Genomic DNA, 18,033 nt, shown 5'->3' on the forward strand with positions numbered 1-18,033 from the left:
CCTTGTAATCTAGGAGTTGGGAGGCTGAGCCAAGGGGATTGTCATGAGTTAAAGTTGAGGTCATCTGAGGCTACATAGCAAGACCCTGTTGAAATAGCAAGGCTCTATGGAGGTGGTTCAGGAGGTCACGTGCTTGTCCTGCGATCTGTAAGGACTAGTGTTCAGATCTCCAGCTCCCACATAAATTCTGGGCAGGCATGGCAACCCACTTAAAATTCCAGCCTTCAGAAAGAAGTGGAGACAGGAGATTCATCAAGCAGGACTGGCTAGCTAGATGAGCCGATTTGGTGAACTTCAGGTTTAAGTGAGAGACTATGATGGTTTGTACATGCTCGGCCCAGGCAGTGGCACTATTAGAAGGTGTGGCCTTGTTGGAGTAGGTGTGTCACTGTGGGTGTGGGCTTTAAGATCCTCATCCTTGCTGCCTGGAAGCCAGTCTTCTCCTAGCAGCCCTCAGATGAAGATGTAGAACTCTCAGCTCCTGTATCATGCCTGCCCGGATGCTGCCGTGCTCCTGCCTTGATGATAATGAACCCGTAAGGCATCCCCAATTAAAAGTTGTCCTTTTATAAGAGTTGCCTTGGTCACGGTGTCTCTTCACAGCAGTAAAACCCTAACTAAGACAGAGGCCCTGCCTAAATATTTAAGGTTGGGAGCAATCAAAGAAGAAACTCCATTATCAGCTTTCAATCTTCACACGGCTGCACGCAGATGCTCTTAAACTCATACACACCAGTAGACATTACATACACATGTACCACAGCATGTAAGAAGCAACAAGACAGGAGCTATAAGAGGCCACATTTTCTTTGTAAGGGGCCTCTATCTCTGGAGGCAAGGGAAGTGCTAAAATAAATCACGACATTTCTTTTAAGACAATTAATTGTTTCTGAACCAAGCAGGTATGCTATGGTCTTCTTGTGGCCAGCATGACTGGCATCTGTGGAAGAAATGAATAGCAGGAGGCTTCCTCACACAGGCTCCCTTGTTTAACATTCTTAAGCACTATTTCCTTTTCTTGCCAAGGATTTAACAATGGGATTTTTTTCCTATTTGGAGAAAAGAAAATGAATAAAATAGGCATTAGGAAGACTATTACAAATTGTCATGTGCCGCCAACCAGAACACTGTGGTTTTTACTTGATATTGAGCTTGGAAAGCAAAGAAATTAATTTTATGGCAGCATAAGCTTTATTTTACATGAGCCATCCATTCATGCTCCATTTAGTTTGGGGGCATGAAAGAGAGAAAAAAAAATATGTCATAAGGATGAGATGCGTTTCCAGAGGGAGCTGGATTACAGGACTGCACTAGTCATCTGGGGGTTTTCAAAATTATAATGTCCTAAAACATCCAGCCACAGTCACCTTGAGGGGGCTTAAGGGCTGCCTTGTCATTCCGAATGTGCATCTACTTCAGTTTCCATGAATGCCAGGGCTAGGCCATGCCCTGGTTCACAAGGAGGGCTTCACATCCTGGGTGGGGCTTCAGAACCTTCGCAGCACGATGTGGGGGAAACCATTTTATGGAGATCAGCAGGCTTTGGGGAGTCAAAAGACACCTCTAAGACCAAGTGCCAGCTGTGGTACTTTCTGGCTCTACTCTCTCTCTAAGAACAGGTCCTCCTTGTGGTAACCAACTGTCAACTTGGCAGGATCTGAAATCACTTAAGACTCACCCTCTGGGCATGCTCGTAGAGGAGTTTCCAGACTGCATTAACTGAGGAGGTTGGACTGAGCTGACACCCAGGAGATCCCTGCACCTAGGAGGCACCATCTCCAGAGCCAGCATCCCAGACATAATAAAACAGGAGAAAGTGACCTAGCACCCGGGCACCAGGCACTTGTTCTTTACTTCCTGACTGGGGATACATGACCAACGGCCTCCAGTTCCTGCTCTCACCATTTTCTCTCCAAACAGGGAACTGAGCTGAATCTTGCTTTTGTTTGGTTGCTTTTCTTCCATCAATGAATAAGAGTAACTAATATACTTTTCAAGGGAAAAGATCAGAGGTCATCTTCCACATCCTCATATACATCCCAAACAGTCTCACTGTTTCCTCACAGTCTTCCTCAACAATGACAGCAAATCCTCAGAGTCTGAGCTCCAAAAATAGCCTCCAGCATGCCTAAGTATATGTGAACCCTGACATCACAATCTGCTTATGATTGCTGGCAATTCTGGAGGGAGGACAGGTGGGGGTGGATTGGTAGTCAATAGGCCAACTTCAAGGAAGGGACAGATCTAAAATCATGGTGGATCAGCATTAAAACCAAACTAAATCTGAACAAAACAAAACAACAAGACACAATGCCAGTTGCTGCTTTGGAACTGTGCTGGTGGACGGACCCTGGATGGCAGTGAGAACGGAGTGACCCACAGCGGAGGTATAAATCACCAGAGCCCTGAACTTACAGAGCCAGGACACTGTATTCCAAGAATTCAGCCCTTCCTCACATCTAACAGGTAGGCAAACTGTAGAAGCAGGCAAAGTTTACCCTGCTGACAGAGGGCACCATTGGGCATACAGGGCTCCTAGTCCTGGTGAGGGTCACACTAAAACACAAAGGAAGTGGGAGCAGCTAGAAACAAGGAAAGGCATTCCTCCACCACTAAACTAGCTTTCTTGGTAACAAGAGCCAATGTAGTCAAGAGTCCCAGAACGTCATCACTAGAGAAGGGAGGAAGAACACGGTGAGAAAGAAAGCTCCTTCACTTTCCACTGGCGCCTGACTAGTTCATGCTCAGCCTGCATGACAGCTAAGAAGGGTTCAGAAAGAGCTAACTTACAGGGAACTACTGCCTGCAAACAAGGGTTCCTATGGCTAAGCAGGTGATTCAAAGCAAGCTTTCCCTTTCGATAACACTGAGCCTCTCTCACAAGACCTTACCTGTATCTGCTATGATTTTTTTATTTTTATTTGTTTGTCCTTTTGTGGAGCTAAATACCAAACCCAGGGCTTTGTACATGTGAGGCAAAGCCCCAGCACTGAGCTATATCTCCAGGTTCATTTTACTGTTCTGACGCAGGTTTGCTGTACAGCCAAGTCTTGAACTCTTGAACTTCCTGCCACGCTTCCCAAGTTCTATGACTATAAGCGTGTATTAGTTACCGTGGCCAGTGACTGGGCCTTAGTTTCTTCCCTTCTTTTCTTTCTTCCTTTCTAAGTCAGTTAGCTTTTTCATTTCTAAGTGGCTTTAGATCAGCACACGAGTGGCTTTAGTTTAGGCAGATGCCTCAGTCAGTAAAGTGTTTGCCACAGAAGCATGAGACCCAGAGTTCAGATCTCTAGCATCTACATAAAACCTGCCCATGTGGTGGTAGATCCTAGTAGCACTGGGGATGGATAGGTAGGTGGACTGGCCTGCTAGTCTTGCTCAATTGGTAAATTTCAGGTTCACTTAGAGACCATATCTCCAAAAATAAGGAGCTTAATGGAATGAGACACTCAACATGCACTACTTCCTCACCCATGTGCACACACACATACACACATACACATGCACACATACACACACACATACACATGCACACATACACATACACACATGCGCACACACACACACACACACGCACACACACACACGAACTTACCTACACCACCTCCACAAAAAGTAATGAGCTTTCAAAAATTAAAAAAAAAAATAGAAAAGGGACATTCCTTGTGCCCTATATCTAGTTTTTTCCAAGTGGCTTTGGGGAAACATTGGGAAATTGTCATGGGTACAGTCTACAGAGCTCATTCTGACTTGACTTGGTTTTCATTCACACTCGGTGCACATGCATGTGTGCGTGCGCGTGTGTGTTCGTGTGTGTGTGTGTGTGTGTGTGTGTGTGCTCACTTATATCATTCCTATAGACTCACTTTGCCCCGTCCCCATTAATCCAGGGCAGCTCCGCCATCATAAGGGTTCCACAGAGCCAGTCTCGAGTGTTGGACCTGTTTCAAAAGGATGCTTATAACGCAAAAGATTTTCCTTAAGAGAGAAAACACTTAGTGTTGGTAGACAGAGAACACAAAGCCTAACAGCTATAGAACCAAAAGTGTAGCTCTTAATGTCAGGCGTATCATCTTCCCTATAACAGACCCTGGCCCCAGTTTCCAGATGGCATCGCATCACCTCTCTTGGCTGCCCTGTTCCTCTGGTTAGGCAGAGATCAAGCCGTGACCCTTCACATGCAGGACTGCGGGCAAGACCTCACTGATGAGGACCACACACGCACCGTTCACATTGTATCGCATCACCGTTGAGAGCTGCTTCTTCGTCCTGCCGTCAGCCCCCAGCTGCAGCATGCCCAAGATGGACGCAATCCCGTGCGGAGAAATGACAACGTTCTCATGAGGCTGTGATTTGATGATCTGATTGAAAACCTGGATCCCTGTGTCAGAGCCTAGTTCCTCGAGTGACAGAGAGTTGAGCTGGGAGTACACAGAGGATAAAGTCACTGTGGTCAAGATGAAGAAGGGAAAATGCCAATTCATGGTTCCTTCCAACAAGGACAGCCTAAAAAAAGTAATAATAAAAAGCAATCAGAAACATATCACTCGTTTGCAAACTAAAAAATAATAGTAAAAACCAATCAGAAACATGTCACTCTTTTGCAAACACAAAGGATGAATACTCTATACTCAACCAGATCTGAGATCCTGTGCTCACGATAACTGAATGTTGCGCTAACTTAGCCTCTAATGCATAGGGTTTGGACAGATAGGGCTGGAAAGAAGTAAACGTCCATCTGCTAGATACTTGGTATGTGCCAGACATCAGGCTGTAAGCACTATTTAATTTTCGAGACTGTCAATCATTTAAAGCGTTATTTCCAAGGGTCTTCTATATGCCATGATCTTTTCTAAGCAGTAGGCAGACAACTCTAAATGTGGTGGGTGTGACCCCAGCCTTCTCAGCCTGTTCTACTAGAGGAACATAGAGAAAATAAAACAGCAAGCACTTAGGTAACTTCAGAGAAGATTAAAAGCCAGGATCATGGGCTGGAGAGATGGCTCAGCGGTTAAGAGAACCCGACTGCTCTTCCAGAGGTCATGAGTTCAATTCCCAGCAACCACATGGTGGCTCACAACCATCTATAAAGAGATTTGGTGTATCTGAAGACAGCTACAGTGTACTCATATATAATAAATAAAATAAATATTAAAAAAAAAGCCAGGATCATAAAGCAAAGCAGTGTGGGTAAATGAGGTGCCAGGGGAGGGTCTCGTCACAGGGACTGTCACCTCTGTGGAAGGAGCCCAGCTGAGGACAACTGAAGGTTGAGAAAAGAACCAGCCATGGACGTAGGAAGGGCATGCCAAGGGAAAGGACGGCAGCACAAAGGGACTGGAGGGAACAGTCTGTGTGACAGACACCAGGGTAGACCCACAGCAAGGGTCACAAGAGACCACTTGGAGGGTTTTAAACAGAGAGGATTTTTCTCAGAACCACACAGACGTGATTCTTTTACTGTACCACATACAACTTTTTTTTAAATTACAGGGCTGTTAATTAAAACAAATTTCAGTGGCAGCTTTAAAGCTGCAACAGGGCAGAACAATTGGTAAATCCATAAACTGTGCGGATGGCATTGCTTACGCTGAGACTTTCAATTACAGCCATTTGCTTTAAATATGCTTCAGTCCTTGATTGTCACTGACAGGGCTTTCTTTGCCTACGACAGGAGGCAGGAGTTTATGTGTATTTATGGGAAAGCAAGCACTTCCATTAAGTTAGAACTCAACGGCAGCACTTAGCAAAAACAAAGGCAGAATTTGTGATGTTACTAATTTGATCCCTACTTTAGAAGCCTGAGGTCTTACCAAGGCACAAATCTCCCTGGGAGGAAGTTGATCTTCTTGTCACCTGTGGAAGGTTACAGAGGAAAGCCTTTGAGGAGACAGGTGACTGGGAGTGAGAGGAAATCAGTGGCCACATGGGAAAAGAAAAAGAGTGTGGGTAGGGGCTGGGTAAACTGTGTCTTCCTGCCTTCCTTACGTGTTTTGAGAACTTTCCACACTATGCATGGCTGATGCTCAAAAAACCCTTGTGGGATTAAGCCCCAGGGGTTAGAGAGCAATTTTTAATTTTATTACTTTTCGTTGCATCAAACCAGAGTTCACTGAATGTGGTTGAGGGAATGCTTGTGTTGAGTCATAAGTGTCCCAGTGAACTCCAAAATTTGACCAGGGAAATGCCATCATCTAGGTGGGGCAAGGAACATTAGCACAGAGTTCCCCACCTGGCTATCCACACGCAGTGAGCCACTAAAGGCAGACCGTTCAGGCCCGTGTTGTAATTTTCCTACACGCTGGGAAGTAGGTACCTTCTAAAAGTTCACAATATTTGGTGTTTCGCTAGAGCTTAGTTGTAAGAATAATTGTATAAACTCAGCCTGTCTAAATTCACAATGTGTAAGTGACCTACATACGGTCCCACGCAGCCCTCAGCTTCGGTCAGTGGTGGCTGTATTTTGACTCTGGCACCTTGGACTAGTTCTGAGACCATGACAATTGCCTGAGTTTCCTGGAGCCTGTTGGACCTTGGCGGCCTTCCAAGCACTGACCACAGGAGCTTAGCTCACCCCCTCCTAAGAGTTAGCCCTAATTTTCCTTCTTCACTTTCTCCCCTCGGGAATGCATTTCCTCTTCCAACATACCACAGGCTAATCGCAGATATGAAGAACGTGTAGCATCTTTGTACCCGCCAACCTCATCAATTTCTGTGACTGACTCCTAAGAAACTCTGTGGGTCAGTGAATATTTGAATAAATGGTTGGGATTTGTACCCTCAAGAGGCACAAAAGGCCATGTTGTTTTTGCCATTAGTAGTTGAAAGCTCCCGGGGGGGGGGGGTGGGAGGTGGGGTAGCTGAGGAGGACAAATGAAAGTAAAAAAATCTTAAGAGCCCCAATATCTTGGCATCGGTGTGGACAGTCTCCCAAACAAAGTTACTTTAGTTACCAGAGTTTTGCTCAGTTACAACTTTTTTTTTCTTTTTTAAGAACAGTTTCATTATACTGGGAGTGTTTTTCTTGGTTTCTTTGCTGGGGGAAGTTTTTGAGAGATGCCCACATTCGGCTTCATAAAAGCACACTGGGCAGTTTCCAGGCTGTGTGAAGTTTGGAGTCAGGGCTACTTTTGATGCATGTTCTAGGCCTAACTTCTGCTTGGCTGAATGCTCTCAAACATAAACTCATCTGGCCTGACACACACATCTAAGTGTGAGCTCATGAGCCCCAAGAAGAGGGATGGTCCCATAAATCACTCCAGGCTTGAGGAAGCGCTAAGAATGAAAGATACTCATAACCCAGTAGATACCATTCTACATGACATAATTGTGACAAGCTTGAAAATGCTTCATCGTCTCAAGAACAGGGGGCGTCCTGTCCTGGGAAGGATGTAACAATTCTCTGTTTACTTTTCATCTCTAAAAGAAATCCCTCTGTAAACTTTGGTATGAGAGAAAGAGCAAGTGTTTGGCCCGAGTGTCCTGGGAAATGTGGGGATGTTCATAAATCTGTTCTCGACTGTCTGAATTTCTTGAATAACCCTTTTACGAGTATAAAACACAATTCGTGTGCTTTAGGCCATCACTGAGGGAGATCAGAAGCCTACCAATAAGGCTGCCGCCACCACAGGAACAGCCTCCCAAACGTTGGCTTTCTCCTGCTCCTCGACTTTCTCCCTTTCCAGCCAGGGGAATGTTCCTGAAGTAATTGGGTAGTGCTCTGAGTGTTAAGCATGGCTTAGCATAGTAAATAATGGGCCGCTAGTTTTGCAAACGCCAGACTCAAAACGCATATTTGAAAATGTGTCACTCGCCGATGGCAGACATGGGAGAAAAGCACGCCATAGACCCTGTGGCTTCAACTGTCACTTCTACACAGGCGAACCTGAGACTTCTGCTAATTTCACTGTCATGCTTTCGGTGGCTTGCTACTCATTTCCGTCTGATTGTTCATGGTGCTCTTTTGACTTGGGGGGCGGATGTGACCCTCCATTGGTGGGCTATAGAAACCATAAGGTTCTCAGTCCTTCTCTTTGGGGGCTGTTGATGGCCCTGGGCTTCCCTTTACCTTTCTGTTGTTCACTTAGAGACCAGTAGAGCTTTTCCAACTCTTCCAGGCAGTGTTTTAAGTCCTTCCTGGTTGCCTCTGATAGGTTACTCACCCCCTTCTCTGGATACATCATCCCTCTCATTTGGCTTCTTTTCAAATCATCCCACCCCCATCCCACTAGACAGAAAGTTCACAGAAAATAGGATCAGCGGCCTTTCGAGTCCCAGGGCCCACAGGGTCTATTTAGAGCCATACCATGGGTCTGCACTAAGTCAGAGGCAGAAGTGAAGACCTAATCCCACCTCTCAGGTTTGGTTTGGAGTGTAGTGTTCCCAAAATATTTTAGGAAACTGAAGTCTGGATTTTGAGTTACTCACAGGAAATGTGAAAAAAAAAGAGAGGGCTGGTTCTGGGGGGGGGGGTCCCCAGTCTCACCACAAATGTCCTGTTCAGTGCCGCCGCTCTGGGGCCTGGTCACGTGCCTTGATTTCTGCAGCCCCCTCTGCCTTCTGCCTGAGGAGCTGCTGTCCATCCCTAGCCTGGGCACATAAGGACTTCGAAACAGAGCCCTAGATGGCCTCATTGCTGACCCACTAAATAACAGAATATGAGAGAGACCTGCAAACAGAGGCATTTGTTTTCTACCTAACGAGCATTTTTTATATAAAACACACCTTCTCTACAGCACAAGCAGGTGATAAATGCCATGTCCGCGTGCTCTACTTAGTATAGCAAGTTTATGGAAATGTGCTGGCATTCAAAGAACATGATAGATAAAGAACAGATCTGAGACTTTCTTATCTGCTCTGAGGGACCCGAGAGTGTCTAAAGAGAAGACAGTAGTCTATCCTCCATCGCTCACTCACATACACTGGAAGCACTAACAATAAACTACATGTGTATGCATGCACACACAATGTGCGCACACACACATTTGTATATATATGATAACATGGAAATTTTCAAATATACATAAAATATATGGAAAAATGTAAGTCAATAGTACTTGACATTTAATAATGGTAACAGTCAATTCATGGCTTATCTCTTGAAAGTCAAATATTCTGAAGCAAACTATAGACATATAATAGCACTCAGGATCACTCATTCCTGAAGTTATGCCCCCCAGGCTCTGTCTCTGTTACCCAAATAAGATCACACTTTCTTAAGATAACTAAACCAGAAGATCGAGCAAGCCCGATATATTTATATTAGGATATAAATCCACAATATCATTATCACCTAGCAAAAAAATCAGTAAAAGGCTGGAGAGATGGCTCAGTGGTTAAGATCACTGACTGCTTTTCCAGACGTCCTGAGCTCAATTTCCAGCAACCACATGGTGGCTCACAACCACCTGTAATGGGACTCAATGCCCTCTTTTGGCGAGTCTGAAGACAACTACAGTGTACTACTCATATATATAAAATAAATAATTCTTTAAAAAAATCAGTAACTCTTCAATATGCTAATTATCAAGTATCCACACTGTCCTGATTGTATTGTTATATTTATAATTTTATTTGATTCAGGAGAGCTATAAGCTCCAGCCATTACAAGTCGATGACCCTCTTGCTTTTTTAGAACAACACCACAAAATCATAAGTTGCTTTATTTTTAGCTTTGGTCCTAATACCACCAGAATTTGATAACCACATTCCTGTGTCCTTTGCAAAATGGGTAGAGTCAGAACAGGGCTGTTGGCAACAGAGACAGTTTGGCATGAAGAAGAAAAAAATTACCACCTGGAAGACTGTCAATGACCCCTGAGCTAGAAGCCAAGCATCTCAATTAATTCTTCGGGTAAGACCATTTTGTAGTCGTGTTGTACAAAGTATTAGGGTAAGGAGATTGATTGGTCAACAGCTGTCTTTGCTTTTGTATCATGGCTGTTGCCCAAGTACCTTTGATTGGAAGATCCAACATGGTAGGATCTTCCATGTTTTTTCCATTCACTGGTAGGATTATAAATAGAAAGAAAACCTCCATAGCTGACTACTCTGAGATTCAGTGTGTGTGTGTGTGTGTGTGTGTGTGTGTGTGTGTGTGTGTGTGTGTGTGTATGTGTGTGTGTGTGTGTGTGTGTGTGTGTTAAAGGTGGGACAAGTATGCAGAAGAAGTCTCATTTTCGAAATGACTTTGTTATAAAATTATGAGTTCACTAGAATGTTTTGTTTTTTTCATCATTACAAATTCAGTGTTTTTCAACATCTTCTGGGGGCTTGATCCATTGTATATATTAATTCTTATTGAGACTCAAAATAAGTCACTTCAACTTGATTCTTGAAACATCCAATTTGATCACATAGTGTCCTCAGCTTTCTTGTCCTCTGATCCTTGGGTTCATCTGTATGTTTCCTGTCCCAAGTACAGTCAGTCACTTCTCTGGCTTCTTTTAGAGTGAAACAGTATTTACAGATTATAGAGAGGATATCTTGAGTATTGTATGGATGCATCACTTGTCAATTAAAAAACTTATGGCCTATAAGAAAGGATAGAATAGAAGGTGGGACATTCGGGAGGCAAACCAGATTCTGGGATAAAGCCAGGCAGAGGAGGTTGGCCTGGGTAGATGTGACAAGACAGACACATAATACCTGAGCACAGGTAACCATCCGTGTGACAGAATGTAGGTTAAAATAATTGGGTAATTTTAAGTTCTGATCTAGCCAGAGTAGAGCCTAGTTACGTGACCAAGGTATTTGTAAATATATTTTGAGTCTGAGTCTTATTTCTGGGAGCATGGGGCTGGGAGGAAGAACTCAGAGATTGCATTTCATAAACCCCGAGTAAACTGTAGCAATATTGGGAGACAGAGACAACGAAGAGCCCACATTTGTTTATGTTGTTTTCTGGGGCACATCTAAAGCTGCTTGCACATGCATTGGCTTGCCTCCCAGGGCCAAGAAAGTAATAGGAGCCTCAATGGTTGAGGCCAAGATGGGAAGACATCTGACATTAAAAATTGGTGAGACTGATCAAAATACACGACTGATGGGTAAAATCAGAGTCTCCTGAATTGTTCCTGTCATAAAAAATGTATGGTCACAGCAATACCACACACCTGGAATGAGCAAACTGACAGTGCCACAAGGAATGTCATGTTGTGTCACCCTGAGCCCTGTATCTTTCCATAACTTCTCAGCCTGACAGACAGCCAACTGGGAAAGCTCTGAGGCTCTTCTAGTCTCTGTTTCTAGGATCTTGGTTCTTCAAACCTAGATGCTCCCTCATGGATCTGCCCCGTCCCCATTCTTCTAAAGTTGGCACAATCAGCAGGAACATGTCTGCAAGTTACCCTTCGTGAGAGGAATCACATCTCCCAACAGCTTTCATCGAGGATTTCTCAAAGGAAAAGTCTTAGTTTCTCAAAGGAAACACTAAAACTTTTACACAAGTGTGTGATGCTCAAGCTGTCAGACCATGCATGTACTTCCCGAACTATCTTTGTCAGTAGAGAAATATTTCAAACTCTCCAGAGGGTTTCACAAGAGGCACTGTAGGTACTCTACAGGAGTTAGGCGGGGAAGACTTAAGGCTCTCTGTGAAAGGGAGGTAACTGTTCATCCACAAGTAACTGGAGCTAAGATTATGAAGCCAAGAAGAGGCTAGCCTTGAATACAGTCCCGTAGAATCGAGAAGACTAGATTAAAAACCTTTGTAAGCCATTCCTGAGATTATGCCCCCCAGGCTCTGTCTCTGTCACCCAAATAAGATCACATTTTCTTAAGATAACTAAACCAGAGGTCAAGCAAGCCAGAGCATACCCCGAGGTGCAGCTCTGATAAGTCCCTACCGGTCCACGTGAGTTAGCATCTTTACAGTTTAGGGAGGAACAAACCAGAGACGGCAGCTGGAACTGCTGTGGCTTGAAAATACTTCTCCAGGCCACTATAAAGAAGCGTAAGTCCTCGGAACCTCTCATATTTTTTTTTAACCAGAATCCAACAGGTATGCATGTGTGTTCAATGTATGACACTAACCAATTCATTGGGTCAAGAACTGATATAAACATGTTTAGGAAAGACACTTTCAACCGCTGACATGTATGGAAATGATAGCTAAAATTAAAGGGATATGTAAAGCATATCTGACAAAAAAAAAAAAAAAGAAAAGAAAAAAAAGAAGAAAGAAAAAGATAGTGTTTGCTGTCAACTTCCAAAAACATTAGATGAGGAATGCTTTCCCCCCTATTTCCTTCAAGTTTACAGAATGATTTGCTAAGGCCTCAAATCCAACTTCCATGCCCTCACCAGGGGATGTAGAGTGAGTGAATGAGCCTTTCATCAAGCTCGCTTTCTCCTCTCGTGCACGCCTTCCCGGTTTCCGTGGATGGTTTAACAGAAGAATTAGAGTGGGGAGAAATATTTGGGGATGAGGTATAAAAAAAAATTCAGTGGATGATAAAGGTGGTGTATATTCTCTCTCCAAAAAGAAGCACTCATAATGGTCAGATGTGTCTTTTAGTGTGCAGACTTAGGCCACTAAATCTATAATGTTTTAGATGGTTGAGTTCCTCATCTAGCCTACAAGAGAAGGCCCTAGGACTAAAATGATACAGACTAGTGACTTACAATCTTTAAAAACAGGGAAACAATTTTGTTGCATTAAAAAAGAAAAAGTGTAACAGATATCATTCTTTGGGAGATACAAAATAAACACGAATTCACAAATATTTCAATAAAAAAGCAAATTATTTTTATTAAACATAATTAAGAACCACTGTAAAACTATTTTTACATTTCAATTATTTGTGGAAGGAGAGTGTGTGTGCTATGATATTTGTGTGGAGATCAGAGAGGGCAATTTACAGGAATCATTTTTTGTTCCTTCTGCCATGTGGTTGAACTTAGGTCATTAGATTTGGTGGCAAGTGCTTGGCTAAGCCAAAAATACATCCCCTCCAGCCCCCTTTTATATCTCCTATTGAGACATTGTTTATTCAGTCTATACTCAAAGCTCATCTTTGACCATAACTTTACTGGTCCTTTGAAATGATACTGATGCTCTCTGTGGGTCCCCCACTCATTGATGAGAGCCCAGCACTCTTTAAATTGATGCTGGTGAACCATGCACACTAAGGGTTCTAAGAACAAACTGATTACAAAAAATATTTCTGAAATAAAGATGTTTCTTAAAAAAAAAAAAAGCACACGCCTTAAACAGCAAGCTCCATCAACCCACTGTAAGAAAATAAAAAGAGATCTGGGTCCAGGAACTGAGTATTTCTAGAAGGAACATCATCCCAATAAGTAGCTAGTTACACTGGCAATTTTAATTGCAACTTAAATCTCCAATGGAAGCGGCACTGTGGGTAGCCTTTTAGTAGCTCAGCGTACTTGCCCTCTAGCTTTTGTGTGCTCTCTTGCTAACTGTTTGCACCTGCTACCCTTGGACAACTGCCAGGGGGAAGCAAAGCCCACTTTTCTTAGTGGGCCTTAAGTGTTTACAGACACTATTTCCTCCCAGAAGGCTAATAGCCATTGACTCCTAGTCTTGCTGTAAATGACTCTAAAACGCCCATGAGCTCTGTAGTGGGACTTGGCCCAGATATATCTCTGGCTCAGCTTCTTTCTTTCCTAACACCCTCTCTTCCCATCCCACTGCTGGGTTTGCTTGGGAAATGCTTCCTTACCAAGTCACCTTGTTGCTTCTGGGAGAACGCGACCTAGGCCACCCAACGCTGAATGGTAGTTAATGACATCCACCCAACAGTGCCACTCACTGTTAAGAAAACAAAACAGTCATACATCAGTAGTAATTGGTCCTGGCTATTTTGGGGACTGTTTATTTTTGTAGCTGAGACACTTTTGCTATACAGCCCCAGCCGGACTCAATCCTGTGCCTCAGCCTCCCTAGTGCTGAAACAGACATACGCCAGTTGACAACCAAAACTATTTATCATATGAGCAACTATGCGAAAATTATACCTGCATGCAACAAGACTAATGGACATTGCTGAGTTAGCATTATATGACTGTTTCGATGACAACACTTCTCTGCAGATCGTTATGTATTTTGCAAAGTTTCAGGAAAAAAAAAAACCCAGCATACTTAAACAGCATACTTAGAACAGGATCTTTTATTTCTGCTTCTAAAAGCACATGTGACAGGAGCTGGGATTCTATGTCAGCCTAAAGGTGAAGGCTGGACGCAAAGAGAGCAGAGAAAGCCGCAGAGCACAGGAACGGTACTTAAGTCAGAAGAACACGGGAAAAGGAGATCTGTGGACACACAACACAGTCAGCTCCTTTCTCATACTCCCAGGTCAATGTCACAGGCTGCCCACGTTCTTCTGTCAATAGTGGTTCATCTACTCTGATGAGCAACTTGATCTATTTGTCTCTATGTCTCCCCATCAGACACTTAAAGGCAGAGATAATTATTTATTAATATCTTATGCCATGCGTTTAGTATAGTAACTGGATTTTAGAAGGAAGTCAATACATGCTTATGAAACAAATTGTAATTCAATAGAAGTTAACTGTTCTGTTCCTATTTTATGTGAGAGCGGCAATTAAATTCTTCTGCCCAGTTCTAACTTGCTTAAATTCTATAGAAGACACTCTTAAGTACTTGAGAAGAATGCCATCATTAACTGGATGCATTATCACTACAGTCTGAAGAGTTTATCCTCCCAAAATTCATTTATTCAAGTCCTAACCTGCCATGTGCATTTTCAGAAGTTGATTCCTGCTGGACATGGTAGTGCACACCTTTAATCCCAGACACATCTCTCATGAACTCAAAGCTAGCTTCATCTACATAGTGAATTCCAGGTCACCCAGCCGGGATATACATCGAGACTCTGTCTCAATCATTGTCGTCGTCGTCGTCGTCATCATCATCATGACCATCATCATCATGACCACCACCACCATCATCATCATCATGACCACCACCATCATCATCATCATCATGACCACCACCATCATCATCATCATCATGACCACCACCACCATCATCATCATGACCACCACCACCACCATCATCATCATCATCATGACCACCACCATCATCATCATCATCATGACCACCACCACCATCATCATGACCACCACCACCATCATCATCACCATCATCATGACCACCACCACCACCATCATCATCATCATCATGACCACCACCACCACCACCATCATCATCATCATGACCACCACCACCATCATCATCATGACCACCACCACCATCATCATCATGACCACCACCATCATCATCATCATCATCATGACCACCCCACCACCACCATCATCATCATGACCACCACCACCATCATCATCATGACCACCACCACCATCATCATCATGACCACCACCACCACCACCATCATCATCATGACCACCACCACCATCATCATCATGACCACCACCACCACCATCATCATCATCATCATCATGACCACCACCACCACCACCATCATCATCATGACCACCACCACCACCACCATCATCATCATGACCACCACCACCATCATCATCATGACCACCACCACCACCATCATCATCATCATCATCATGACCACCACCACCACCACCATCATCATCATGACCACCACCACCACCATCATCATGACCACCACCACCACCATCATCATCATCATCATCATGACCACCATCACCACCACCACAGACAACTAGTCCTGCTTGATGTGCGAGGAAAACAACTAGAGGGTACTGTCTGCAAACAGCAAGTCTTTACCAACTACTGTAGATGCCAGTGTCTTAGACTTAGACTTCCCTGACTCTAGGACCGTGAGAAATAAATCTCTTGTTTGTAAGCTCGCCAGTTAATGGCATTTTTTACAGCAGATTAAATGTACAAGACCTCTCCTAAATGCCAGACACAGCACTTTATATTGAAAAGGCAATTTAATCCTCCACTTAAGCAGTAGGAATTAGTTGTCCTATGTTACAAATGGTGGAAACTGGGGATCTTAAAAAAAAAAACATGAATAGCATACGTAGGTTGTACAACTCGGACGTGGTAAGAGAGCCCAGGTCAAAAGCCTTGATTTTTGGCTAATATGCTTCCTTTGGTGGAGATTACAGGCCAATGGAGGAAAAGGTGAAGAAGAAACATTGTGTTCCTCTACCTGGGCTTAACTCACCAAACACTTGGAGCAAACAAGTGGCCACAGCTTTCAAGAGTGCCAAACTGAACATACTGTTTGTTACTCTAGGCTGGTGGTTTCCATCCAGGGTAGGGGCAATTCTGTCCCCAAGGGTTATTTGGGAACACTTTTGGTTGTCTCACTTGGGTTAGCAGTGCTGTGCTGTCAAGTGGACACCGCTCCTCAGGGGCATAAGCATCTTAGGGTATGAGTCAGCTCCCATACCTTATACCTCAGGACTCCAAGAAAACCTATGCTCTGACGCACGGAAGAACACACATTTCCATTCTGCCCAGGTCACCCCTGACGTTGCTGGCTTCCCATCATTTAGAATCCTAGCCAAGGCCATGGCAGTTCTGACACCAATTTACAGCAAGATTCTCTCTGGAACTTTTAACCTGAAACTTTCCTGTGCAGAAGAGGAAGGAATCCAGCCAATTACTTCTGCGCATCCTAGAAGGGGAGGCTTACGACCGGCAATTACAGCTTCCGCCTGATAGTTCACCCCATCCAATGTGTCAACTCCAGTTTGCTGCAGCCCGTGGAAGAACTTTGAGGCTGGAAGCAGAGATACAAGGCGTTCTAATGAGTTTCTGCTTCCAGCAAGAAACATGGAGAGGTGGTAAGACCAGGCTGAGTCACCAGCAGTTATTTCCCTAAACTCTCCAAAGAGCAGCAGCAGGGAGCCAACTGACATCACTTCTTCTGCCCTTGGTCCATCCTTCTGCTCACCGACTCTCGGCTCTCTCCCCATGGGTGCTATGTTTTGCTAAACCAAAGCTACACTATCATTCAAGTTCAGGAATTGGAACTGTCAAGTAAGGAGAGAAGAGTCAGGCACCCCGTGTGCCCCCCACACCTTATGTTATGTTATGTGCTCTGTCCCTGGCACTTCTGAACCCTCTCTATGCAGTACCTGCAGGGATGAGCCACTCTGAGTCCCAACCCCCACTTTACTCCCTCCTCCATCCGTTGAGACCCATTTAGTTAGCCAGGAAAGACTACTTGGTAAATAAGTTCTGTATTAGGTCTCAAGATGATCCCATGCCAAATTACCTTAAAAAGTGAAGGTGTGTGTGTGTGTGTGTGTGTGTGTGTGTGTGTGTGTCCATCGTCACGGGAGGGGTGCCTTCTTTGGTAGAAGGAGAGTCCCAATAAGTGGGTAGGTGACACCAGTGAGTGGGTAGGTGACATCTGAGCCCTGAAAAGCACAGAGATAATTTGTCCAGGCCCTGAGGCCCAGCTTTGAGAACACTACCAGAGGATGTGGGCTTTAATCAGGCAGGAACCCGGAAGGTCCTCCCACTCCTATTTCAGGCGGTGGGGATGGTGAGCAAGGAAATCCACATTGAGCCATGCAGAGAGGAATCCAGACCGCTGGGGCTCAATTTCACAGCTAAAGCCTCTTGACTCCCCTAAAGTCCGGGTAGTATTAAGAACTTTCTGATTTTAAGCACAGCCATCCACTCCTCTACTCCTCAAATACTAAGGTAGTATTTGAGGCTACCAGAAGAGAACCAGGCCATGGTGTGAGCATTCTGTCAGCATGTGATGATGGCACCCATGAGGTGCAGTTGCTGTTTCAACGTGCATACCAAATTGATGACTGAATAATATAATTAGCATCTCCCCTCAAGGTTCTCAACCCAAGTGGTCTGGACCCTTGGACATCATCACTAAAGACAATTGCATTTCTCAGAAACGTATAAAAGTAGGTAGGGAAGTGCTGTGGCATTCCCCAGGAGAAGGGAGGGACCACTGGTAGCCACAAAAAGCCCTCCAACAATCAGGAAGTGCATAATCTAATCTGTCAACAGAACTGGGGTTGGTATGGCCTGCTTTTAGAGAAGAATGAGACTTTAACCAAACCATC

General features: G+C 44.2%; 1 protein-coding gene across 4 annotated transcripts in view; it reads right to left on the reverse strand.

Annotated features, from left to right (window-relative positions):
• Serpine2 (serpin family E member 2) overlaps nt 1-18,033 on the reverse strand; it is a 64,115-nt gene that overhangs the window by 22,846 nt on the left and 23,236 nt on the right. For 2 of the 4 annotated variants that reach the window (XM_006245162.5, NM_019197.1), the window contains one exon: nt 4,226-4,506. In XM_006245162.5, coding sequence (XP_006245224.1) covers nt 4,226-4,484 — 259 coding nt within the window. In that variant the 5' untranslated portion in view covers nt 4,485-4,506. Of the gene's footprint in view, nt 1-4,225; nt 4,507-5,813; nt 5,852-13,685; nt 13,775-18,033 lie in introns of those variants that run through there. The other 2 variants (XM_039083112.2, XM_063266812.1) reach the window with 2 other exon arrangements.

The sequence above is a fragment of the Rattus norvegicus genome, chromosome 9, assembly GCF_036323735.1.
Source record: "Rattus norvegicus strain BN/NHsdMcwi chromosome 9, GRCr8, whole genome shotgun sequence".
NCBI classification, from domain to species: Eukaryota; Metazoa; Chordata; class Mammalia; order Rodentia; family Muridae; genus Rattus; species Rattus norvegicus.